We start from the raw sequence: 25,974 nt of genomic DNA on the forward strand, positions 1-25,974 counted from the left end.
TTCTCAAAGAAAAAAATCAGTGTTCAGCAGGAAAAATAAATTTTAGTACAAGACAACTGGAAAGAAATGTTATAAAATAAAACATGAGGTATTAGCCTCACATTTCTTGCCTAATTTTGCTTCTGTCATGGAAAAGAATAACACTCTTGTTGTTCCTAATTGATATTCTGTGTTGGTATACAACACCGTATTTTGGTTCTGCTGTTTCATTTGCAATGAGAGAGAAAATAAGAGTGATTTTTCAAGAAAAACAGATTTCAGTCTCATTTAGAGAAGTCTGAATAACTCATGAAAAACAAATTCCAAACCTATTTGATTAAACTAAGATGTATATTCAACATATAATTCCTAAACCAAATCAGTCATTTCTGAAACATAATTATGGTACTATAAACCTAGAAAAGGTGTGTAAGGAGCAAACATGTGCATGGATAGGTATTAAAAGATGAAAATGACTGGGTATTCACAGATGTTTGCACAACAATGCTAACATTGAAATGAGACGTAATGATAGTATATGGAGAGTTGTCACATCACCAAGTTGAGACCTGACAGAAAACAAACATTTTTTCTAGCAGAACATTTTTTCTGGGAAACATGATAAATATTTCATTGCTCAGTTTCTCATGCTTTTCTTTCTCTTAACTTTTATTTCTTTTCAGACCACACCCCAAACTCCAATACCTGGGTGCTCCTGAGGACTCTGCTTCTAAGATTTTGCACATGACATGATTTCATACATATCAATTCCATAATGCAAGTGTCCAATGCATAGATTCATGTGAAATACATTTCCTGTATCTGACAGCCACCTGCTGATATACAGCAAACATAAATATGACTAAGTGTCGTAAAGGTCACCAAATTTGGGACCATAAAAAAATCCCTGAGGCACACAACTGGGCAGCAATTTCAAGACAGGGATTTCTAGTCCATTGTCCCAAGTCATCAAAAAATTGTGCCTTGGATTATCAAAAGGGTGCAAGAGAAATACATGTTTAGTTTTAAATAGGTTTGAAAGGAATTCATTTAACTCCTAGGTATTCCTATCAAACAAGAACCTCTGAGGACTCATTGATTTCACTAGAAAAAAAGTCCAGCTTCCCAAATATTCCTGGCCTGCTCTGAAGTGCTGTTTCCTCAAGTGAGTGTCACATGACCTTACTCATCTTGAGTCTTATGTAATTGTCCCATTTGACTCTCATCAAGAGGACAAGAATAGTTTTTATCGATAAAAAGGTATGCCTCCCTCAGCCTCCCATCTGGTTGTCTGTCCTGCTCTCACGCTGTTTTCCAGTATAACCTGTCTTTGTCTCCTCCCTGCCTGCACTGTCACTTGGGTCATGCTCTGTGGTCTTTGCAGGGAGCCACAATATGATCCTTACTTATGGGGGATGGCATACCATCCAGCAGAAGAGCCTGGGGAAATGTGATCCACCTTTTTTCTGCTGTTTGGGTGGTGAAGGGAGCTGCTGTGCTCCCTAGGAACAGAGGTTGCCCTTTCCAGAGTGGTGAGACTTGTTGGAGATGCTTAGGAGTGTCATCAACATAGATACCAGAAAGTCTTACACTGTAGCTTAGATTTAAATGAAAGACCAGGGGTAGTTTTTTTCTCCTCTTTTTCTGCAGTAGCACAAACCTCTCTGCCGGCTATTCTACACACACAAACACAGTCCACAGTTAAGCAAAACCAATCTTAAAATCTTGAAATCTTAAGCTTTTAAGAAGGAGAAGACAAACCCCCTCTAGAACAGTGAATATAAGCAGACACGGTTTATAGAAGGCAGGTTTCTGAACTCTGTGATGTCCTCCTGAATTTCTATTGCATTTCCTTCCATGGAATTTAATTTAAAATGCTTAGCCTTGGACACGGAAAATTTGGATTCCTGTTCTGATTCTCTTTCTTTGAACAAGTACTTAAAAGTACTATAGTACTGTAGCACTATATATACTATAGTACTATAGCACTATAATTTATTTTGTCAAATCAGCATACAGCAGGCTCTGATCCTGGGCTTTTACCATGCTTATACTTAAATCACACACCAAAATTCTTTGGCTTAGCCTTATCTGCAAAAATACTTGCAAGAAAATACTTAATATTCTTGTTCCACTCCTGCAAATGCTAACAGCATGGGTATAACACAGCTCTTTCCCTTTTTTTTCTTCCTTAGAGTCCAGAGGCCAACAGCTGGAAATAAGGAATTTACCTCACATTTTCCTCTGGAGTCAATGCTGGTGCTGGCTAATCTGAATAAGTGAGGGTGGTGAAACTGCAGGCTCCTGTAGATTTGTAGATGAACACTAGATGATGCTATATAACTTTTCAATCTCCCTGTTACTTTCACATATAACTGAAATAGAAATTAAATAAAATCAAAAGACTGGACTAGACCATGTTTTCAATACACTGGCAAGTATGCACATATGCCAAATCATATCACTGAAGTAATAAATCTACATTTCTCTCCCAGTCAGCTGTCTCCAGCTCAACTGACAGATGCAAAGAGAGGGTACATTTGATTTTAGGGCTCCTTGTGCCAGACATTGTGGCAATGTGCTACAGAATGGTTTTAAACAAATGCTTAATAGCAATGACTCTTTCCAAATGCTTTGCCAGAAAAATGGCAAAAGAAAAGCTTTGCCCAGCAGTTTTTACTCTGGACCTCTTTTGCTGCAGTCAGGATCATTCCTTAAACTGGCATAAACATCACATGCTGTACTCGGACTAAGTTAGCTTGGTTTTGGTCCAGATGAAACTTGTGCTACCAGGTAATGTGGTAGTGTACAAAAAAAGCCTTTGGCTCAGAGGAAAAGCTTTGGAGTCATTCTGACTTCTGGTTTTCCTGTAAGAAATATCTCCTCTGATCTCGATGACCCTTGTGTGTATGATGTCCTTACGACACCGTTCAAACACTAACCAAGTGGTGAATCCATATCTCAGGGTGGATATAGCTACAGATACAAACAAGTCCCTGTTCAGATATGGTGAGTCTTTCATAATTTGCAGAAATATTGAAGGGAAGAATCTCAAGTGTTGCTGTCTGGGAAGTGGACTAGCAGCTGCTCTTGGCCCAGGAAGGTATTGATCTATGCAGGTTCCAGAACTCCTTGATCAGGGCACAGTGCCCATGCTCACCGGGCAGCCTTGGAAATAACTGTGCTGTGGTCATTTCACATCAGTGGTGCAGGTCACCATTATCTCAGTGCCTTGAATCAGACTGTTTGAAAGGGTAGCTGATGAGAGCACATGGGCTTGAGTTACACTTTAAACCTGCTTCAAGAAATAGTTTGATCCTTTGCCAAAGCTTTGATAGTAATTAAAAGATGCACTCAGATTCCCAATGGCTCACATCCTGCAATGAGAGTGTCACCACAGCAGTCCTTGAAGAAGACACTTATTCTTAAAAGAGGGGGCAAGAACAGCTTTCACATGAGTCTTTTTGTGGGCTTTAATGGTAGTGAAGCCTTTGGAACTGGAGTTTTTGGTATTCAAGCTATTAAAAGTATGGTAAACAAAATGAAAGCTGAAATTTTGCTTCAGCTCAGTTAAGCATCTTTAAAATTATGATGGATTAGTGGAAAGTAAATGGAAATGAAAAGTGAGTAAAAATGTTTTAGGATTTTTCCTTAAAAAAATTAACCCAGTCATCTTTGAGAGAAAGGACTTAACCTCCCTGAGTCAGTCTGTTACTCATATCTCATTCCAGAACTAGATCTGAAGGGTAGGAGAGGAAGACATGGCAGCAAATATTGTCATGACTTTAGAAGACTGTAACTGGAAGTCATAAGGTACATGGCCAGCATCAAACAGGAGATGGTATGCACTGCTTGGCTCTGTGCCCGAGCATCAGCAGCTCCACCTCAGCAGAGAAAGCCTTTCCAGTAACTACGAATTTCCTCTTGAAAGAAAGGCTTCATTGTAAAACTGGGAACATCTGCTTTGCTGCATTAAATGATTTTTATTTTCCTTATATTTTTTAAGTAATAGAAAAATTTTGTAAATGCAAAGACAATTGTTGTTTTAATATAGTCCATTACTACAATTCATTATTATGATTCACAGAAGTTCTCAGGTTATATGAAGTATTTTAAGTGAACAGAACACTGTTTTTTTCTAGTCATGGCAGAAATAATCAGTGATTTGAAAATATATGTTTACATACAGCAGTTGGTTTAGTAAAGCTTCTATATTAAATCTGTCAGTTCTCAAATCAGTGTGAAGAATCCTGTTCCAGCTTAGAGGAGACAATGAGCAAAATGTCCAAGGAATCCTAACATTTGGGGATGGTCATTTTGATGACAATGTGAAATTAGCTATTGACCTTACTGGAGCCAAGATTTAGTCCCAGAAGATTTAAAGGAATATCTCTGTATAATGAGGATTTGTTGCTTCCTACACATGCCTCTTCTACAACTAGAAGACAACTTAGATTGTGGGAAAAGAGGCTGAGTTTGGAAAGAATGGATCACAGCTCTTTTGAGCAAGTATGGCTATATGACAGGGTAAGTTTATGTGCCTTCCTTGGACTTCCTCCCTCAATAATGAATGAAACCTGTGGGGCTTCCTGTCCTGTATATATGTCTCGTTAATAACTGATTAACTAGGCCAAACAGAAACATTTGGATTTATTGCTGACTTTGCTGGGATAGATACCAAGTTAACCTCACATACAGACTCAGAACAGAGGGAGAAGAAAGACTCACTCTGCAGCACCCTTTTCAACACAAAGCCATTACCTTAAGCTTAAGGGTCAATTATGCTTCAATTATGGTCTCTTGCACCTCAGATCAATGAAGGATTATCTCAGATCTGTCCTGAAACGTCCTGATTCTCTGTGGGCAGCAGCATCAGCTGTCCAGGGTTTACGTATTGCTATGGCAATGTGACCCAAAGCCTTGTTGCAGGACTCCAGTGTCACTGGCCCTGTCCTTTCTCCACAAAGCTTGATTGTTGTTTTTCTCATAATAGAATTACACCAGGGTAGATGTGCTGTGCTGAAAAACAGTACTCTGTGGGGACTCCAAACAAGATCAGGCTACCATCACTTTGTCTCTGCCATGCTTTCTGTGAGATGCAAGGAGTGCAGAAAGGGGTAAGGGTGGAGGAGCCCAGCATCTCCCTGGAGCTTGCCCTCCAGGATTGAGGTCTCTCCTCTGTCCATCCCCCAACAGTCTGACACTACAACACACCAATACCGATTTCCCAGGCTCCTCCTTGGAAATACTCCTTCCTTGCCTCCACACCCTCTCCCTCCCCTGCACCAGCTCCATGGAATTGAAGAGGGGCTGCTTGATGGGGTAACTGCAGGTAAAGTCACCATAGAAACAGGGACTCTGGCCTCATTCGCACAGCGAGCGGCTTTCCCGCAGCCCGGAGAGAGCACAGAAGCTGCTGCAGGTTCAGTCACAGCTGATCGACGCTGTCTGGCATTTAAAACCATGTAAAGCAATGTCAGCATACACAGGGGAGGAGATTTGGAGAAAATAATTTTCTCGCTTGCTCTTTAAATCTGAATCAAAATTCGGTCCCTGAGTCGAAAGCCTTGCAACAAACCTGTCATGTGTACTTCTCAATACACCTACAGAGCTTTTTCTGTGCACATGCACCAGCTGGAAAACATGATATCCCAATTTTATTGTTTTGATGTGTGCCAGAGTCCTCTAATTTCTCCCAAAGTACCAGGGCATTATGTAAGAAGATTGGATATGATCCAGGGTGCAGATAACAGCATAACAGGCCTGATAAGAAGCCCAGCAAATTGTTGAAGAAAGGATCTGATTCACTGTTGATTTTTTAATTTGCGACTTGCCTAAATACAGTGATTTCTCTGTAGGATTTGTAAGTGTAAATCAACAAATAGAATGTCCGGTCATCATACACAAAATCCATTAAGACACAGAAATGAAAAAACTTATTTTCAGAATTACTTATGTTGTCTCACAGGTGTTTAAGAGAAAAAAGGAACAAGATAAATTTGGCAACATTTTCAAAAGTTCCTAGTCCAAGAGTATCTCTGAAAATTGCATTAAGCTCACAAATGATATGTACAAAAATCCACTGATCCTGAAATGCAAGTTAGAGTGAAAAATTAACAGAGAAACTAAAGGCAAAATAAAAAGAGAGATTATCCATAAGAAGAGGACAAAAAGGCAGAGAGCGATTCAGGAGGTATCACATGTGGAGAAGCAACTAGTTATCTAACATCAGATCTTGGAAAATCTAGGTTGAATTTTGCATCTGGAAGATTTTGTGTATGGTAATGTGAGGCCACCTGGAAGTCAGAGAAGAAAGATACAGTCCCAGCCTAAACAATTATACACATCCATAAGTTATCAAAACAAGCATCCCAAATTAACAGGGAGGAAATAAAAATTTAATTAACATTAAATGAGGAATGAATAAAAACATAAAACACTCTCAAGCCTCTCAGCTAACAAAATGCAGACTGTTTATTCACCTGTTTCCTCCCTGCCTTTCCACAATAAGGACCTAAGTCCCCTAGCATTCAAAAGGAATTGGGCATTCTAGTGCCACAGATAAATGAAGAAAAATCACCTACTGTGGAGACACCTAAAAAGTACTGCATTTTGTTAGTCACCAGATGTATGAGACTGGGATGAGCCTGCTTCTCCCAGACTCTCTTTAGGCACAGAGGAAGGTATCTGCAAGCTCCCTAGGATGCTAGAACCACTGTCTCCACTTGCTTTAAGCTGTCGTGGAGCACGATGGGGTAAGCAGCTCTGAAGTCTGCTCAAGAAAGTCACAATGAGGACTTTAAAGATTAGGATAGACAATAAGACCTTCACCTTGCTTGTGGGCCACCTCTTGGTGTGATGCACAGGTTGTGGCACAACCTCCCTGTCAGGCGGAAGCAGGCAGACCCCAGAGTACAGCCTGCTCATGACAAACTTCTTTTAAGACCATCCATTTCAATTCTGAGATCACCTGCAATAAAAATATTTTATATTTGGAATCTCTTCCTGGAAAAGGCTGTTTGAATGTACTGGTACTGTATTATAGTGTCCAAAGAAATATTGTTTACCTTCAGCAGCCAGTGAGTATACTATATAAACTGCTATGAGACAGGGTACAAGATTGATTAATCTAGAGGAATTCCATATTTTGGCTTTCATTCACACAGTCTTAGCAATAAAATTTTCTCTACTGTTCCTCTACCATTAGCCTCATTAAGTAATCAATGAGGTTTAGGTACTAATGCAATATATAGACTATGCAGATATATGCATGCAAGTTTGGTGTAATCGTATCCTCTGAAGAGAGTATGAGAAAGTAGAGTGGCAGCAAACACGGCAATACAGAGACCTTTTTCAGTGTCTTAAGTTCAAAATTGATATAATTTTTTTTTACTCCTTCTAGCAATATAAGGCATAGCAATTACAGGAGAGACAGAGACAGAAATTTTTTTATCATTAGAAATGGTTGAGCAGCACTGGCCTGTTTCAAGGCATGTTCAGTTCTGTCATTATCTCTGAACAATAAGTACAATTCATTGCTGTAGGAATAAAAACCAGGATTATGAAACTTCCTGAAGCCTTTGTAAAGGCTGAATGAAATTTGTGATAGCAAAATTAGAACTAAGCCTTTATTTTAAAAGAATTTAGTTATTAAAAGCAACAGACCTAATTTAATCTAGTTTTATTTTCCACTGGAGGAACCAAAGATCCCTCTAATTTTCATTACAAATTCAATTTTTTGTGCCTTCTTACAATCTTGTGAGTCTGAGAATCCAGTGAGGTGTTGGAAGCTAAGGGTTAAACCAAGAGAGGTATGACACAGTGCATGAGATCCTGGCTTCCTGAACAGGGATCTAGGTGATCCCTTGGATAAGAAAGCTGAAGCTGCTTCCTTTACATAGGAGCAAAAGCAACATGACCTACTTCTCCCACTGAGATGAACTGCCAGGGAGGGTGCAGATGGCATTGCTGTACCTTTGGTGGGGCATCCTGTCCCCTTGGTAGTTAGGGTCTGTTGATGAACAGAAGGTGCAGCCTCAATGTGCTGTGCTATAGCTGTCTCTGGCTGAGAAGCAGCTGTTAAGGAGGAAGAAAAAGGAGGCAAAAAATGGCAATCAGACCACCAAGTTTTTATATAATGATCTGGCTAAACGTGTATGCCAAACTATGCCTCTTTTAACAAATTATTTGGTGCTGTTATTTCTGTTCTATTGAATTGTATGAACTTCAAATATTTGGGGTTTATTTTTGTTCTTTCAGCCAAGTTTTATTCCTACCTAACATCAAGGTTTCTTCTTTTTGAAATATGATGATTTGGAGCTGTACAATTCTGCTATGCAGTACATCTGGAAAGCTTTTCCATTTCCAAGTAAATAAGAAAAGAGAACTGTTGTAATGTCTTCATTGTTTGTTCTCAAATTACCTCATGGGGTGCTTACTCAACATATTAGAAATTCGTAAATGAAAGTCTCAAACTTACCTGGTTTTTTTATGGACAGAGAAAATGGGCCCTGGACTGGGATATAATTAGTTGTGTCCAGCACATCCTCCTGGGCGGGGAGATAAACTGCAGCCTCTGCCAGCTGGGGCAGTGCCAGCACCATGAATTAGCACAGCATGCTCCAGAAACTTCTCTTTCTGCGCCAGCATAACCCAGCATATTCCCAAGAGGGCAGAGGAGGTGAGTAAGCAGGTGGTGAAAGTACAGCAATTGCGAGCCACCCAGGCATTCTCCTGGAAAAGCATCCTCTCCAAGCCACTTCTGAAATCTGTTATTAAAGTATTCTCTGCTGAAAGCTAGGAGGTCATGCTTCGGTCACACTTTTAAAGTGCTATGTAAAGGGATTCTCTTCTTAACTTAGGAAAAGAAACTTACATGACTTAAACTGAAACTCTGCTTGGAGGAGAAATTCTTCCTCTCCTTTCTCTTCCTCTACTTTCATCTCTTGCATAACTTCATACAACTTAATGCAGTTGTAGGCTCAACACAAAAAGTGTCTCCACATGAGCAAGGAATAATGGGGACTAGAAAACAAGGTATTCACAGCTCTAATTTGAGTCAAAACACTTTTAGCTATTGAAGGCAAAAAAGTCATGAAAAAGTCATAGGTATGCTCTACCAGGGTGCAGCAGGTTGCCAATGCTCTGCACAAAAATAAATCTAAGGCTGAAGAGTGAAATAGAAATTAAGAAAACAAAAGAAGATGGAAAAGAGAGAGAGACAAAGCTAGAGGGTGATACGAACAGGATAAGAATTGTCATACAGAGCCAGATCAAAGATATTTTAGCTTACTGATAGGTGTCTGACTGTGGTCAATAGTAGATGATGGAAGAGAATGCAAAAACACATACTAATACCTCTCCCAGACCATCTCCCAGATCAAAAAAATAGTCAGAGGAGAGGTGGGTTTTGAGCATATTTTTCCTCTGTCTCAAATTAATTTTTTTTTCCATTACTTTCTTCAATCACTTAAACTCACATAGACCCTTATACTTACTCTGTGTCAGGGAGTTGAATAGCTTAACCACAAGGACAGTTTTCTGGGTTTTTGGAATCCATCACCTGCTTGTTTCTTTCCTTCATGTTTGCATCTCTGCACTACTTGAGTGGGAAGAGGTTGTGAGAAACAGTGAACCTTTTACACTTGTTTACCTTCCTTACTAACAACTGTAGGGACTTGCATTACATTCTCCTCAGTCACCCTGTTTCCTGTCTGAAGACTCCTACCATACCTCATCATTCCTTAAGCAGAGACACTTCAGGCCCTGGCCACCCTTCTCTGAACCTTACCCCTTTCCCCCATGCCTGGTTTGAGATGGGGAACCAGAACCGCTCTCGATAATCAAAATCCCTCTGCACCATGAAATTATATGAAACCAGTAATTATATTTTCTGGTTTGCTCTTTACTTCTTACTAAGTAATTTCTAGCATTTTATTTCCATTGTTTTCCCTGACATTTGAGCCAGTGTACTTATACAAGTGTTCTGCACGTCAGTGTCATTTCTGAATGGCAATAGTCAGCTGAGAGCTCCTTGTTTTCTGTGTGACGTTAAGACATTTCTTTCTGTGTATTATTTCAATCCACAGGTTTTTAGAGACTCTATAATAAAACCTGCTCATAAGTTGAATTTTTACTGTATTAATATATGGGTCTCTTCATACTGCACTTATTCAAGGATAGATATAATTATTGTATATTTTATACCGTGATCTGTTAGTAAAAGAAAATGCCCACAGAGATCTGGCAGAAAATTTTGTAATGGAAATATAGCTTATATTAGAAAAAGAGTACTTTTTGTGTAGATTATACCCATTACCCCCAGAAAGGTAAATGATATGAGTAGAATACTTTTGTACCCATGTCAATTTTTATAACTCTGTCAGCACGTAAATTTAGCCAGAGTGGAAATTTTGAGAACCAAGTCAACCATCTCAAACCACACTGAGAGAGTGGAAATTTTTACTGCCATAAAATTGATCTTTACTATCAGACATATGGCCTGACAATGTAGGTGAAGATAATCTGATCACCTGGTTTTCATTTGGACACTACTATGAGAAAATAAGAATCTGTATCTTACCAAAAACATGATAAAACTTGTTGTAGGTGGAATAAGATGCCATCACATCCCATAATTGTTTTCTGTGGAAAGTTCATCCAGGCAACTCGGCCAGCAAGGGAGCAGAAAGGATGGTAAATAATGTCCAGTGCTTAAAAGTAGGGACTGTTGTGCTTGCCCCTCTGAATGATATTGTGTAAACAAAATGCTATGTTGTTGTGATGACCATAATACTTCTATTCTGTATATTCACTGAGATTAGGACCTAGATGTTCTAGCAGAATCTATCTAGTGCTTTCATAGGAAATTTTCTCAATTCCAACTCCAGAAATATTTCATATTTTTGTTCCTCATGTTTTCAACCAATTATCCTGCTTACTTGGTATGATTGTAGTTTTTTTGAGTTTCAAAGGCCTAAAAAAATAATTAAATATTAATAATTTAAAAAGTAGCTTTTTATCGTCCCAGTGATTTTCTTATTCAGCATTAATGTTCCATTTCCTATTTTCTGATTGTCCTCAACTCATCCCATCTATATATATCCCGTTCATGCAGTCCCTGGGCTCCAGTCTGGAGGACATGCACCTGCATGGGGGGAGTACCTTTCTGCATGCCAGGACACGCTGGTTTAGATGTGTTGAGTCCTGCTCGGCATATCAGGAGAGGTGGAGAGGACCGTGGGGGGAGGGGTAGCTGGAAAGGGGACAGCTGGTCTCCCCTGAGCTTGCCCTCCCCCAAGGACTGCACAAGAACCCCAGAGATAAGTATATATGTACATACAATGTACAAACCCATGCATACGTATGTATATTTTATAGGTGTGCTCGCACCTTGTATGCACACACATTTATGTATACGTGTATGCACAGTGCATATGTGTACATACAGTTTGTACATAGATGCATGCATGCATGTATATGCTGGTATACCTACGGGCACGAAAGCATCACTTAATTATCCTTCGGGAGGGAAGTGCCCCCCGCCCCTGGCGCTGCGAAAGGCGCTGCCGGGGCTGAGGCAGAGCCCAGGAGCTCCCCTGGACCCGTCAGCTGCTGCAGGAGGAGAGAGACGGACCCCAAATGGAGCACTGCTCTCCCGAGACTGTTCCTGCTGGATGTTCACAGAGACACAGGTGGGTCCGGGACACTCCCACACCCAGCCGTCACACGGCAAGTGCCTCCTCGGAGGGAAGGGAGGGGAAAGAAAGCAAGCCTTTCCCCCGTTTTCCTTTGTTTGTAATTGGGAAAGACTTCAAGCGCAAAGTCTTAAGAGCCTTCTGAGGTGCTTCAGAGCAAAGGTAAATTCACCTCACTATTGAGCAGAGAGGTAAAACAGATTTGCCCTCCACACGAGTAAAGAAAGGGTCAGTGGCCCGTTAGTGGCTGTGTTGAGGCTGGTAAATAACCCTAGGGAATGATCTCCAGCAGCCCAGAGCCGGGGCTGCCTTTGTCTCTACCCCTCCCGGCGGCAGCGGGCTCTTGCCGAAGGGCGCGGGCAGGGCGGCGAACAAAGGAAAGCAAGCCCTGTCACCGCAGCCCTGCCCGTACAGAAGGTGCCCGGCAGCCCTGCCCGGCCCGAGCAGGCTCCCCTGACGGGGACGCTAAATAATTGATCAGAATCGATTGCCTGGATGCATTGGGAAGAGAAAGTGGGCGCATCCCTTGTTTGCAGCCTGCTCCTTCCCCCATTTGCGCTGTAATCCTATTCCACCATGTGCAGATAGATGAAGGGACGTAATTCAGCCTTCAGGCCTGGGCGGGGTTCTCGCCGTTTAATCTTTTCCTTTCTTTTCCCTTCTCTGCTTTCTTGCCTCCCCCCCCTTTCCGTCTCCCAGGCCCAGTGAGGTCAGCTCATGAATATTGCTTCATTTTCCTGAGAGGCTCTGGCAGCGGCGGGTACCTCGTGTGCGGTGCCCGGCTCTCCGTGCATGCATTTCGCCAGCCGGGCAGCGGACAAAGTGGTGGTGAGTAATGCAGATGCTTTAGATCCTAGCCTTTTTTCTTCTTTTCTTTCTTTCTTTCTTTTTTTTTCCCAAAAAGGAAATGTTACTCCGGATCTAGATGCAACAGAGCAACCAGGTATGGGGGGGGAGGGGGGCTTCGAAAATCCCCTCCTTTCCTTTAAACCAGGACAAAAGGCAGAAACGCTCCCAAATCTTAAGCCGCGTTTGCGAATTCTTGCAGGGGCAGAGGCGGGCGCCCGGTGGGGAGAAAGGGCCAGGGCCGGGGGGATGCCCGGCCCGAAGTCCCGGGCATGGGAGAGCCCCGCGCCGGCGCGTGGAGCCACCGGACTCCTCCCTTTTGTTGCTTCCATTTATTTACCCGTTTTTCCGCCTGGACAGCAGTTCCCGACAGGAAAACCTGCGGAGACGCCGCGTCCCGGCGCCACGTGGGTTTGCCTCTGGGGAGAAGGTCGAGCCGCGGAGTTTTGTGAGGACAGAGATTTCGGACTTGGTCTCAAACGGGGCTTTCGTTGTGCCAGTTAAAAATGTATATAAATTCATGTGTGTATATATATATATATATATATCTAAAATCAGCCAACTTAACTGTAGGTGGTAGCCGATCCTGGATTTTGGGGCGTGCAGGGTACGGGTTGGGCTCTGGCAGGTCGCGGTTGAGTCTGGTGACTTACTTGCAGTGAAAGTTCCCGAAAAGATTCAGGTACAGCATAGGGTTCCCGATTATTAATTTGAATTATACTTCTTATATTTCATACCTGTATAGCTCTAAACAATAGTAGGGTGGGAATTCTGTTTGTGGTGGCTGATAGAAATGCAAAGAGAATTTTTATAAAGTGTTGTCATACAAGTTTTATAGCTCTACACTCCCATGCTTTCTTTTTACTAATTAATGTTTGGAAAGTGTCTGCCAAATTGTGTCATGTTGAGCATTAATTTCCAGAATATTGGTTTAAAGCAGGTTATTAATGACAGTGCATTTGAGAGGAAATGTTGTGCTCCTGCCAGTGAGAGCAGAGCAAACACAGCCTCATTGTCTAGTATGTTCCAGGGAGTAAACCAATTGTCAGGGCACGATATAGTTTCTGCATTGACTTTGCCCAATCGTGCTTCTTTCTTTATTCCCTGTTCTAGCAGAGAACGGTTAAGCTGCATTCTAGGAGGGAATGGGCAGGCCGTGTTAGGAATGCTGTCATTTCTGTCGTTGCCCATGTTTTCCCTCTAAGGATAGTTGAATAAAGGTAGTGTGGAAACGGTGGGTCATAGACATTATTTTCAGAATATTTTGAGGAGCATTAGCAGCATGATGTGGCTTTTAACAGCCCTTTTTCATAATCTGTTGTGGTCATGAAAACTCTGATTGTATCATTATAGGGGCAAATTGCCAAGTGAGCATCCTTCAGAGAATGCCACATAACATTTTGTTCTGGGTGAGGGTGTATTCTTTGCTTCCTCTGTTTTGAAAATCTGCTGGAGTGATTATGTCTGAGTCCTATATAACCTTTTGATCTGCATAACTGGTAACAAACATGAATCGGTCTTAAATCCTGACAGCACCTCTGGATAACGAACTAGGGCAAATGTATGTTTAGAAGCTGATTGCAGAACCCCTTTCCTTTATGATCCTCGATTCCCAAGTCACCTTGCCCCGGAAGAGTTGCTGTCAAAGCTGAAGGGAAATTTGTAGTTGTTTCAACGTGTGCAGTCCTTTGTACAGCAGCTTTCCTCCACTCGGCTGTGACAGACGCTGGGAAGAGGCCTTTTAGTGGGCAAACATTAGCAACCCAGGCTTCGTGGTGAGCACAAGGGAGAGGGAAGTTTGTGTGTGGAAGGAAATTCATCCCTGGGGTGGCGGCCCGGCGGGGGAAGGTTCGGTATCAGGGCTGGGGAAACGCCCCTAGGTGCAGGCGGAGTGGGAACGGGTCTCAGTCTCAGCCGAGCCCGTCGGGCCCTTCCATGAGCCTCTCCGGTCGGCTCTGGGCTGCAGCCTTGGCCGGATTCTCCCCGGTCGCTCCCGGGGACCGCTCCGCCCGCAGGTGGGCGCGGGTCAGGACTGGGGGCCGGCCGGGCGCCGCGGCGACGGGGAGGGGGCAGGCTGGCCGCCGCCGTGGCCGGAAAGCCCGTCTCCCCGTCCTCCCCGTGCCCACCCCGACCGGCTTCTCCGGTTCTCCTCCCCCAGCTCTCGGGGCGGCGGCGGCGGAGGAGGCGGAGGACACCGCCGGTGATGGACGCGTCCCCGAGATAGCCGCCGCCATGAGCCAGCCGCCTGCAGGGGGCGCCGCCGCCGAGCCGCGCCTGCATCCCGAGGGCAGCAGCGGCAGGAAGCAGCCGCGAGCATCCTCGCCGGCCCGGGCCCGCGACACCGCCCCGCGCCCGCCGCCCGCCGCCGCCAAAGCCGCGCCCGCCGCCGCCAAAGCCGCCTCGGCGCGGCCGCCGCCGGGCCAGGCCCCGCGAGCCGCCCGCGGCCGCGCCGCCGAGAAGCCGCCGCGGGGAGCTGTCCAGCCCGGCGCCGGTGCTGAAGCTCCGCCGGCCGCCGCCGCCGGGAGAGGAGCAGCCGCCGCAGCCGAGGAGCCGCTGCCGCCACCGGGCGCCGCCGAGGAGGCTCCCCCTGCAGGGGGCGGCGGGGGCGAGCGGGAGGGGGCGGTGGCGCCGCCGCCCAAGCAGTGGCGGGGGAAAGCGGGGCGGTCCCCGCTGAAGGGCGCGGGGGAGGCGGCCCCGGCGCCTCCATCTTCCTCGGGCGCGGGGAAGGGCCGCTGTGCGGCGGCGGGCGGCGGCGGGTACTGGAAGGAGGGATGCCTGCAAAGTGAGCTCATCCAGTTCCACCTCAGGAAAGGGCTGGCGGCGGCCGCCCAGATGCAAACGAAGGGCAGCAACCACAGCAGCAGCAGCGGCAGCGCTTCCTCCGCTGCCTCCACCGCCTCCGCGGGCCGCCGCCCCGGCCGAGCCTCCCCCGGCCGCCTCCGCCTCCTCGCCCGCTGCCATGGAGGCGGCCGGGGCGGAGGGGCTGCGGCAGGGCGAGGCGGGAGGCGACGGCAGGAGCTGCGGCCCCGAAGGCGCCCTGAGCCCGCACCTGCAGGAGGAGATGCAGGAAGAGATGGAGAAGCTGCGGGAGGAGAACGAGAGCCTCAAGGTGAGGGGCCGGGGCGGCAGCGGGTGTTGGGGGAGAACCGGGGCCGGGCGGGGGCGGGCTGCCTTCCCACGCCCGCGCCGGGAGGGATCTTCCCAGCCTCCCTCTCTCGCGGCAGGAGCGCTGGAGGCAGCGTTAAGATGGCTCTGTCGTGGGGCGTGCGGGCAGTGCCGCTTGCTTTCCTGCTTCGTTGCGGTGCTTATAATGAGCTGGCTTGTATTTACCTGCCGTCCCTGTGGGGCGGAGCTCCATTTTGGCTGCCTTCCCCTATACGTGCTGACATTTGTGCTTTTGACCCACCTGTTGCATCCCTGTCCCCTTCTCGCCCTGGTGACAGAACGAGATAGATGAGCTGAGGACAGAGATGGATGAGATGAGGGACAGCTTCTTTGAGGAGGATGCTTGTCAGCTTCAAGAAATGCGCCATGAGCTGGAGCGAGCCAACAAGAACTGCCGGATCCTTCAGTACCGGCTGCGCAAGGCTGAGCGCAAGAGGCTCCGCTACGCCCAGACCGGTGAGATTGACAACGAGCTCATACGCAGCATGGAGCAGGACCTCAAGGTACAGATGTGAGCAGGTGTCAAGGGGAAGGGAGCATCTCATAGGGAGACACAACCATGCTCTTGGTCCTCATGACTCAGGCGTTTCCATCCATTCCACTGTGCACCCAGTACAGCTCATAGAATAGCAATGGCCAAGTTAATAGGAGCCCTTCTTGTATGTCAATAGGCTATTTTCAGCTTCAGTCCTATCATTTTTCATACAGGTAATATGCAAGGAGTGACTCAAACGGAAATTAAGAGCTAAAGGATTTGGACCCTTTATGATGAATGCAAAACATATCCTTCCACTGCAAAATTAAACCAACCTCACCAAACAGCCCCATTGACTTTGAGGGGATTGATTATGTCACTCCTTAGTGAAAGATTTTAGTGGGCAGGCAGATTGAATACTTGCAGTCACAACACTAAATCCTTACTCTGTTGCTGTCAGTAAAAAACCTTCTGTTATGTTCAATTAATCCAGGGGTTTTCACATCCATCTGAAACCTTAGACAAAACCCATCAAATTTCAGTGTGTCATCAACTGCATGTCATCCACGGGATCTGAATGAGACACAGGCCATCGCTGAGGAAAAGTTTCAGTCCTTGTTTAAAGATTGTCATTGGTGGCAACCCATCATCTCCATTCTGGGTTGGTCCAATTACAGAGAAAAAATGCCTTTCTTTACATAGCTGGAAGTTTAATTTCTGCTTCCATTTGCTAGACATTGAAAGACTCCTGCTGAACCAGGACACCTAAACATTTTTCAGTTGACTGGTCTCCCAGTCAACTGACCTTTTCTCATGGAAGTGCAGACCTCTGTATAGCAAATGCGAGTTTATTTGCCACACTTCTGCCTAGGGCTCTAGTTACTCATGGCACATGGACTCTGCGGGCTGCAGTTTAAATTGTGAATTTAATACATGGTTTTGAACAAGGTAATTTTTTAACTTCTTTCTGATAAGCACGATAGATTGAGAGTATGTTATTCCCAGGCCTGGTTTGGATCATTTTTTCTGAAAATTTTCCAGCTTGTCATCATTATTATTAAAATTTCTATTTGATAATCCTTTTCTGTGCATATTCAAAACCCATGTTTTCTGTTGTGGCTGTGACAGTTCTATAAATCCATCTGCCCCCATGTGGTTCTTGGCAAAATAGAGTCTTCCTGGTCAGAAGAAAAATCACTCCCTTTTCATGGGGATTTCTGTTCAAAACAAGGGATATTTTGCATACTTAGAATGCTACTTAGATGATCAGTTGAGATACACACATTTGCAGGCAGACTTTGAGCATGGGCCTTCATGTCCCAAGTGAATATTGTGATTCCAGTTTGTAGAGTTGTGTTCTTTGTTGGCTCAATGTAACTTTTATTAGCAAGTAATACATATGCAGGCTGGGGAGGGAATTGTTGAGGGCACCTCTGCTGAGGTACTTGTCTGCCAATATAGGAGATAGAAGTTAAGGCCTTGGATTGGGCTGGACAAAGAGCTCGCATTAATTAGCATTTCTCCCATGTGTTTCCCAATATGACTGACTCTTTGGAAAGGAAGAGTGTTCTTGCAGAGTGTTCTCACTGCTCATGAATATGTTCTGCTTTGGAGTAGGGATGAATGCCTAATGCCAAATTTCTGCCTAATAGAATTCTGGGTGCTGGCTAACCATAATTCTAACTCGTGCGGTTTTCTGTAGTGCTTCCATGTCCTCTCCTGAAGAATGACTATCCAAAAAGACACTGTTCACTTTGCATTGTTCATTTTGCAATGTATTAGGGAACTTGATCCCTCAGAGATACAGTCTTGCAGATAGCTGTATTAAAATGTATATTTCATAAGTGAGTCCCATTTCCTATGTGCTCTTAGAATGCTCTGTATTTTTTCCTGCATTAGTAGCTATTCCACCAGATTTTGTGTCGAAAAATTAGCTACCAGTAATGATATTACAATTTGGTTTTATTTACTGATCCAGACTGTACCTATAGACTGAAGACAGGTTCTGTAAGGGTGCTGTTTTATATATCCCCCATGATTTTCCATTTACTTTGGTTGGACAACCAGATGAGCAGTTTATAACTAAGTGTAGGAAAAGACATCAAGCTAAAGCCCTGTGATGTGTTTCTCGGCTCATTCTGCAGTCTCTTTGGAGTATGGTTATAATTGAAATTCCCCTCCACTCGCTCTTTCTGTTGGGCATTATGTGCCTTGAGTGCGTGTGCAGTGGGGGAGGTTATTGAATGATCTTGTGCTACACTGCAGTGTTGTATCTGTAATTCACACACACACTGGGTTTCTTGTCAAGGGAGGCTGAGTCACTAGCTGCTGCTGATTTCTGATAGATTGGATCTTTCTAGATGCTTGCTTACAGTTATTATTTTTTCTCTAGTGTTTTAGTATGTCAAAGAACTCTCTGACATACTAACATAAGATGGTTTGAGTAAAAGCCATGAAGGACAGCTCACTGAACTCCCCCAGCTAATGCTAAGTAGGATTAATTATGCTTTCAGAGTTCTAAAAAAAGCAGGAAATGAGGCTTTTCAAACTGTGTGTCTATGTGTCTAAATCACCATCAACACAGTGATTAGTGTATATTTAAATATTTTTTGTGTGTGATTATAGTTTCTGGTGGTTTCACAAAATATAGTGCAAATGGCTTGCAGGGCAAGATTCTCATTACTTTTCCTGTGGAGGAGGAATTAGATCTTGTCATATGCCTTTTAACTCTATTCCTGTGAAAATGCATTAAAAAAACCTCAAATAACCAAAAACCTTAGTGTTCATTTTCATTGAAAATTAATTTGGGTGAACACAACGTCAGTAAAAATGTTGTTTGTTTGTATTTTAATCTTAAAATGAGACAATAGTAGTAAATATTTTCATTATTTGTCCACCAAGGAGAGAGAAACTGGCACAGTCAAAATAAATGTGTGTCCATTTGTAGTCACAGGTAGACACAGGTAGGGCAGGCCTGGAGAAGATGGACCCTGCTTTTAGATGCTGTTGCATGTCAAGTATTTGAAGGGAATGTGCTTTAGTGCATTGAAAAGCGTAAGCTAGCTGTGGTTGGGAGAAAATAGATGACGCACTGTCTCCAGGAGTAGTGAAGGTCCTGTTTAACTGTTGATATGACAGAACCTAAGAAGGAGTTGGGGTTTAATGTCTTATGTGGTTTCCAGTGAAGTCCATAGGAATAATGTACCATTTTTTGGAAGGAATTTGCTTGAATTTGGAATAATTTAGAATTCTGTCTGTGGATGTCCTTGTCTACCTGTTTCCTTAAATACCTGTTCCATCAAAACATCCAGAATTAACTTCTAAATGGTTGCTTAGGCAGTAAGCACTGCAACAGTAATTTTTTTTAACCTTAATTTTGATATACCGTTTCATTTAGGTTGCAAAAGATGTATCAGTGAGACTTCATCACGAGTTAGAAAATGTGGAAGAAAAACGTACTATAACAGAAGATGAAAACGAAAAATTAAGACAGCAGCTTATAGAAGTTGAAATTGCCAAACAAGCACTACAGAATGAACTGGAAAAAATGAAAGAGGTTAGTGTTGCTATTTACTTCTACACCAATTATTTTCAGATCTCAAATTCTTACTGCTGAACTGTTTTTCTTCTATAACTTGTTTTGGGGGCAAGCAATACGGCAGCCAAAAGTTGAAAGTTGCAAGGAGTGCTGAAGTACAACTTGATGATTGCGAAGCTGAGGAGAAACTGAAATATTTGATGTTTTCTAGGCAAAACAGGAACCAAATTGTGGGGTTTTTTTCTTTTTTTCTCTGCTAGGAGGGAAATGTGAAACTAACGGTAACAAGAGTTCAGAGGCTTTGTTACACTGTACCTACATAAATATTCTTACAGGAAGTGTGCTCAAGTGTGGCAGAGGCATCTAACTACAGATGATGTTCCCCACATGTTTTTACAAAGACCAGTAGTTTTTCCCTTGCTAACTACTGCTAGAGACTAGCAGGCACACTGATACTGGGGATCTAGCTACCTCCCCATCTTGTTCAGTCATGCTCTTTGGAGTACTAGGAAGTGAGAGACTCTACCTGGCCTTTCAATCTAAGCATAATTTTATATTGTATCTAATTAATCTTCAAAATTACTCCATCTGCCGTTATATAGATGCAAGATACCGTGCCATTAAGTAAGCAGAAAATTGCATTACAGCAGTAATAGCCAGGCTGACAGAGATAACAAAGCAGGCAGTAAAAGGAGAAACTGTTGACTAAGAATGACTTCTCAGAAGAGATTTTAGAAACAGCTCTCCTGTTCAATGTTTAAAATTCAATGAATGCACCCAATTTTCACTTTTAGGAATATATCCTAGTAGGAATGCCCGTGTCTTCTTTGATCTTGTATGAAGCAGAAGAGATGTATTTCAGTTGTCAAGAAAGGCAAGAAATTTTCAGTTATATGATGTTAGGGCATTTTTAGGAACTGCAAATGAGTCCTTTAAGTGATGTAGTATTAAAAATATTCAAATGTTTTCTTTAGAGGAACTGAATTTCAAGCATGTTAGTAGAGGTTAAACAGGTGGTATGTTCCACCTTCTGCTGCTTTCCCAGATAACTGCAGATTTCAAAAGAGCATGAAAAAAAATATGAGCCTTATTCAGCTTTCCCCTCATCTCCCTGAGATTTTCATCTTCTGTTTTCTCTCTGGTTACTGCCATTAAATACAGCTTGATTTTCTGGACTAGCCTCTTGATGAGAGCATGATCTTTCTGTAATTATCGTTATAACTTGTGTTTAAGATTGGCTTTACCCCAATTTTTTTGTTATTCTTGTCCATTCAGACCTTGTTTTCTTTTAGGTTCTCATCTCTGGTTCCTCCTTCTCTCCAATACGTTATACCGCTATAAAATTCTTTTGCCTTGTTTTTTCTGAAGCACCTTCAGATTACAGTGATATTTAGTGGCAGTTTAATAGTTAATGTTCTTTGATATTAAGCCAGTAAACGGGCTTCTCCGTCCGTTTCATCACTAGTCACTTTCTCCTTATCGCGCTTCTTCCCTCTGGCCCACTATGCGGAATTACGGTTCTGTTGCTCCCACACTGCTCTCCACTTCTTTCTTTGGCTTAAGTGTTCAGCCCTTTCTGTTTTTGCTGTTGGTGTCAATGAAAGGGTACTGGGGACTCCAGAAGAAATGGTGTCATGTTTAGGGTCTCTGTTACACAAGAATGGTTTTCATGGAGCTGAAGCAGATGGATGATTCCCAGTGGCACAGAATGGGGGCACTGAGCCAGAAGGAAAACATGAAGTAAGACTTGATACCATAGTAGGGGTGGAGTGGACAAGGAGTCAGAAATACATCCTTATACTGAACTAGGGAGAACTGCCATGCACAGTCATTTTATGTCTAATCATAATTAGGCAGGATTTATGTATTTCAAATAGGCTGCTGTGTCCCTTTCAGCAGGTGAATGCTGCTTTTTTATACTAGGACTTTCAGCACAGGAGGGTAGTTGAGGAGGTGCAAGTCAGAGAAAAGCTGAAAAGGTTTAAAACAAAGCCAAATTATTATGCACTTCGCAAATATGCCATGATTTGGGGGACCCATGGAAACGTGCTGGTAAAGAATACTAAATCTTACAGAATTGAAATTTAGAATATATGAAGAAGCTATGAAAATATTTATATGGAAAAACCATGAAAACAACCCAAAGCAGTCTGCATTAGAATTTTTCCATGACAAATAATATTTCTTCTTCTCTGGCAATTGAAGGTTTCATGCATTTTAAATGTCATTGTCAGATAGTCATAATGTTAATTTTCTATTTGCTTGTGAATTATTTCCTCTAATTTCATGGATTTACAATCCTTTCTCATTTCAAGACAGCCATTATAACCAATGGAACCTCCTGCTTAAGGGAGTTCTACTCAACTTAAATTGAAATACAGGGAAGACCTTTTGTCTGGATTGTGGTCTTTGCTTTATTGAGCTTAGAATTAATGGGAAAGTGCCTCTCTAAAGACAAAGAAACATTTTTGTTTCACAGCATAGTAAAAATGCTCAGAGATGTAATGACTGATTTCTGTACTTTTGTCATCAAACGTACTGCAGAAATCCAAGCCTTTCCATTCTTAAAATCTATTTATGTACAACTGCCATGTGAAATTTCTTATCCTTTTATAATGAACAGTGTGAGATAGCAGAGAATTAAAATAAGACTTAATAGAAAATGCCAGAAAGAAAGCATAGTTTTTTGGTAGGTAGTCTCTAGGGCAGGGCCAAAGCCAAAGTTCTCTCTGTGTGGATTCTCTGGTGTTTCAAAAAAAGCAGAAACTCAACTGAAAACATGTAGAAAAGATAAATGCTAGCAGATGTGTTGGTTTAGAGTCAAATCTGGAGTTCTCCAGTGAACATTTGGGTGAATATAGACATGCGAATGTATTTGTCATTAATATAAAGAGGTAATTGCTGTTTGCCTTCTTGATTTGGAGCTTTTGGAAAAAAATAATTATGATAAATTCCACAACAAGTTAGAAATTGTTGTTCATGGCAACAGAAGCTTGCAAGCATCCAGGGTTTGGAAGGTGTTCCAGCAATGCATACATTTTCTATCAGTTGCTTTTACTTTCAGTCCCCCAAACTGCATCTATTTGATTTAAAGTTATTCCTGCATATGTCCACACAGACACACAAGATTTTTAATCTGTGTTGGTTTTATTTGTAGCAACTGCTGCTGATTTCTTCTTTAATATTGGTTGCTATCAATTGTAAAGCTTTTTGGGAAGCTGACAACAAAGTAGAGGAATTGTTTCATAGCAGTAGCTAGATGTAATTTTTCAGATATTAAAAAAATTAACATGTTAATAATAATGAACATGTTGTTCATTGATTAATTAATTAATTAACTTTCATTAATTTGTTGTTAACTGGTAAAGCCTAGCTAACACTTGTAGACCTTTTTGTTATCATGAACTAAATATTCATTTGTTTGCTGTAGCTACGTAGCAAACACCCAGTTAGCTGTGCTTTAGTGGTCTGTTGTGAGACAAATGAAGTAGGGGGAAAATATGACAGATGTACTGGACCCTGGGCTTTACAAACCCTCATTGCAATGCAGACATGCAGTTGCAAGAAGCACAGTGTTTTTTGGGGACATGTGTCTTTCTGGATGGATATAGATTGCTCTGCTAATGCTCCAAGCTGGGCAGATGCAAGGCAGCTCAGTTCTTTCAGCCACTTTAGGGTGACGTTGTCAAGCCACCATTTTCTTCTTCTAAGCACAGATTTTTAGTTCAGATCCCGGACTTGATAACCATGGCACATGAACCAGAGGTGTCTTCTGCCCATTCGGGTCAGACTGCAGGCAGAGGAGTCTATGCCTCCCTACATGGGTCTGTGTTTTGCTCTAGTGGTGCCTGTCTTGTCAGTCTGGTCTGTACACTGCATGGAAATGGAAGAAGGCAACAGGATCTGGAGAACTGGGCACTGGAGCTGGGAGGAAGAATCTGAATTCTGTTTCTTATTTTGACACTAAACTGCTGTGGGGCCACACGAAAGTAATTACAATTTTCTGCTTACTGTTGCAACCTTTGCCTGCCCCGCTTAAGCACAGATTAGCTCTCTATACATCTCTGAGTTCAGGCTGCACAGACATCAAAAACATAGCTGGAAATTTCACTACAAAAGCTGCTGTAAAAGAACCCCAAGCAACTCCAAATTCCTCCCCCTCCAAAAAAAAAAAAAAAACCAAAAAAAACCACAACCCAAAAACACCTCAAACCAACAAACTCACACTGCAGAAGATCTGGTAAGATCCTGTCCCAGTCCCCTTGATCACCAATACCAGCTTGCCTAGCTTTTCTTGAATAAAAATCCAGTATCTCTTCTTTCTCGTAACCCTTTCTCTCTTTAAGCCCCTTCTCCTGCCATTTAACCCCAACCACTTATTTCAAGTCTTTCTTCTATAACTCACAAAGTCTCACATTCTCCAGATTCTTTCACTCAGTCTTGATCCTGTGTCTGGTTTTTCCCTTTCCCTTTCCCTTTCCCTTTCCCTTTCCCTCTCCTTTCCTTTTTCCTTTTTCCTTTTTCCTTTTTCCTTTTTCCTTTTTCCTTTTTCCTTTTTCCTTTTTCCTTTTTCCTTCTTCCTTTTTCCTTTTTCCTTTTTCCTTTTTCCTTTTTCCTTTTTCCTTTTCCCTTCTTCTTTTCCCTTCTTCTTTTCCCTTCTTCTTTGTCTTCTTCTTTTTCTCTATCGTCTTCTTCATCTTCTTCTTTGTCTTCTTCTTCTTTATGTCTGATAGTAGTGGTTGTTTTGCTGTCTTCTAGTTTTTAAGTCCCAATCTTGTTCTTTCCCACAATTCCTTCCTTCCTTGCATCCTTCCAACTCTTAAGGAGTGTCCAATCTCCTCTCTGGATTCCAAGAATTTTCTAGTTCATTTTGCTCTTATCCTGCTTCAAATATATTATCCCCATTTGACGCTACAGCTCCTATCTGCTGTGAAATTTTTACTTTTCCCCTGGTTCCTTCACCCCCTTATGCAAATCTGTCAGCTTCCTTGGTTTGTTCCCTTCCTTGTTTCTAAGCCGTAGCTCTTCATTTTTGCATTGGACTGAGAGCAGTGGAGGATCACTCCCTGTGCTAGGAAACAGCAACTGTATCACTCTGAGCACCTGAAGGAACATTTCTGGTTCTAATGCCTGGCTTCAGCTTTATCCAGACCCTCATGGAACAGCAGTTGCAAGACTAGTTAGGCTTTGCCTCCTGGCCCTGGAGTTGGAACATAATCTGTCAGCTGAAGAAAATGTGCAGATTGATAGCTGGTGGTGGGAGATGGTGAGGTAATTTATAAATACTGAATATTCAGCAATTCAAACTGGTAAACTCCAATAAATAATTACCTGGTAATGTATAGGAATGGGAAATTTCTAAAAGGTTGTGTCATCCTTTTGATGAATTAGGAAAGTATGAAGTATACATTGTATATAAACACAAAAATGTTCTGGAACACAGACACACTGGAACTTCTCAAGAGAACAGTTGCTAGAAAAACTTACTATGAGCAAACAAGAATATTGTCATCTTAAAAAGAGCTGAATAATTTGCTGAAATTTCCCAAAATATCAACAGTGTTGGTAACTTATCCCAGGACAGATGATTGGCGTGGAAAATCTGCAATGTTTAAAATGTAATGAGGTTGCAAGAAACTGGAAACGAGACTCATAAAGAGTGGCGGTTTGCAGCATTTCCAACAGGCAAGACAGCTGTATCCAACAGTAGTACTACATTTTTGGTTGCTTTCAGAACTTTCTCACCTGGTACTTCTCTCGGTCCCTTCTCTCAGGACCTTAAACGTCACCATCTCACTGTCAGTGCTGCCAGGGCTACCATTGACCATCAAACCTCTGAACAGTGATTCCGTTTGCAAGAGGTCCATCAAAGTAATAGCCACAGCTGACTAATTAATCACCTGTGGCAAAAATTGTCTTCAATCCATTGCAGAAATCATGTGACTGCTAGTTGTCTAAAAAATGCTTCATCTATTTCCCCTTGTGCATCAGATGAGCAGTAGAAGACACTCCAGAGGATGCTGTTCTGATTCTTGTCCATAGCTCACAGCTGGCCCATCACCTGTCACAGGACAGCACCAAACGCAATTGAACTGCTCTTTTGTGTAGGGCACAACCCTTCTTCCTCACCTTTAGAGTTTTCATCAATCCATTGCTGCACTACAGGCATGTGAGCTATCCTGACGGGTCTCTGTGATTCCAGTGGGGTCATAACTGTGCAGATGTTCATGGATTTCTAGCTTCTGTTTGTTGCCCATGCATATGAATCACTGGAG

At 42.9% G+C, this 25,974-nt stretch overlaps 1 protein-coding gene across 1 annotated transcript in view; it reads left to right on the forward strand.

The window, feature by feature from the left end:
* Window positions 1–6,729: 6,729 nt before the first annotated feature.
* The window catches only part of SOGA3 (SOGA family member 3), a 44,010-nt gene continuing 24,765 nt past the window's right edge, over window positions 6,730–25,974 (forward strand). Inside the window, 7 exon segments of the mRNA XM_039568590.1 lie at window positions 6,730–6,734; window positions 11,509–11,672; window positions 12,375–12,503; window positions 14,680–15,419; window positions 15,421–15,630; window positions 15,965–16,189; window positions 19,559–19,717. Coding sequence (XP_039424524.1) covers window positions 6,730–6,734; window positions 11,509–11,672; window positions 12,375–12,503; window positions 14,680–15,419; window positions 15,421–15,630; window positions 15,965–16,189; window positions 19,559–19,717 — 1,632 coding nt within the window.

The sequence above is a fragment of the Corvus cornix genome, chromosome 3, assembly GCF_000738735.6.
Source record: "Corvus cornix cornix isolate S_Up_H32 chromosome 3, ASM73873v5, whole genome shotgun sequence".
In the NCBI taxonomy this organism is placed as follows: Eukaryota; Metazoa; Chordata; class Aves; order Passeriformes; family Corvidae; genus Corvus; species Corvus cornix.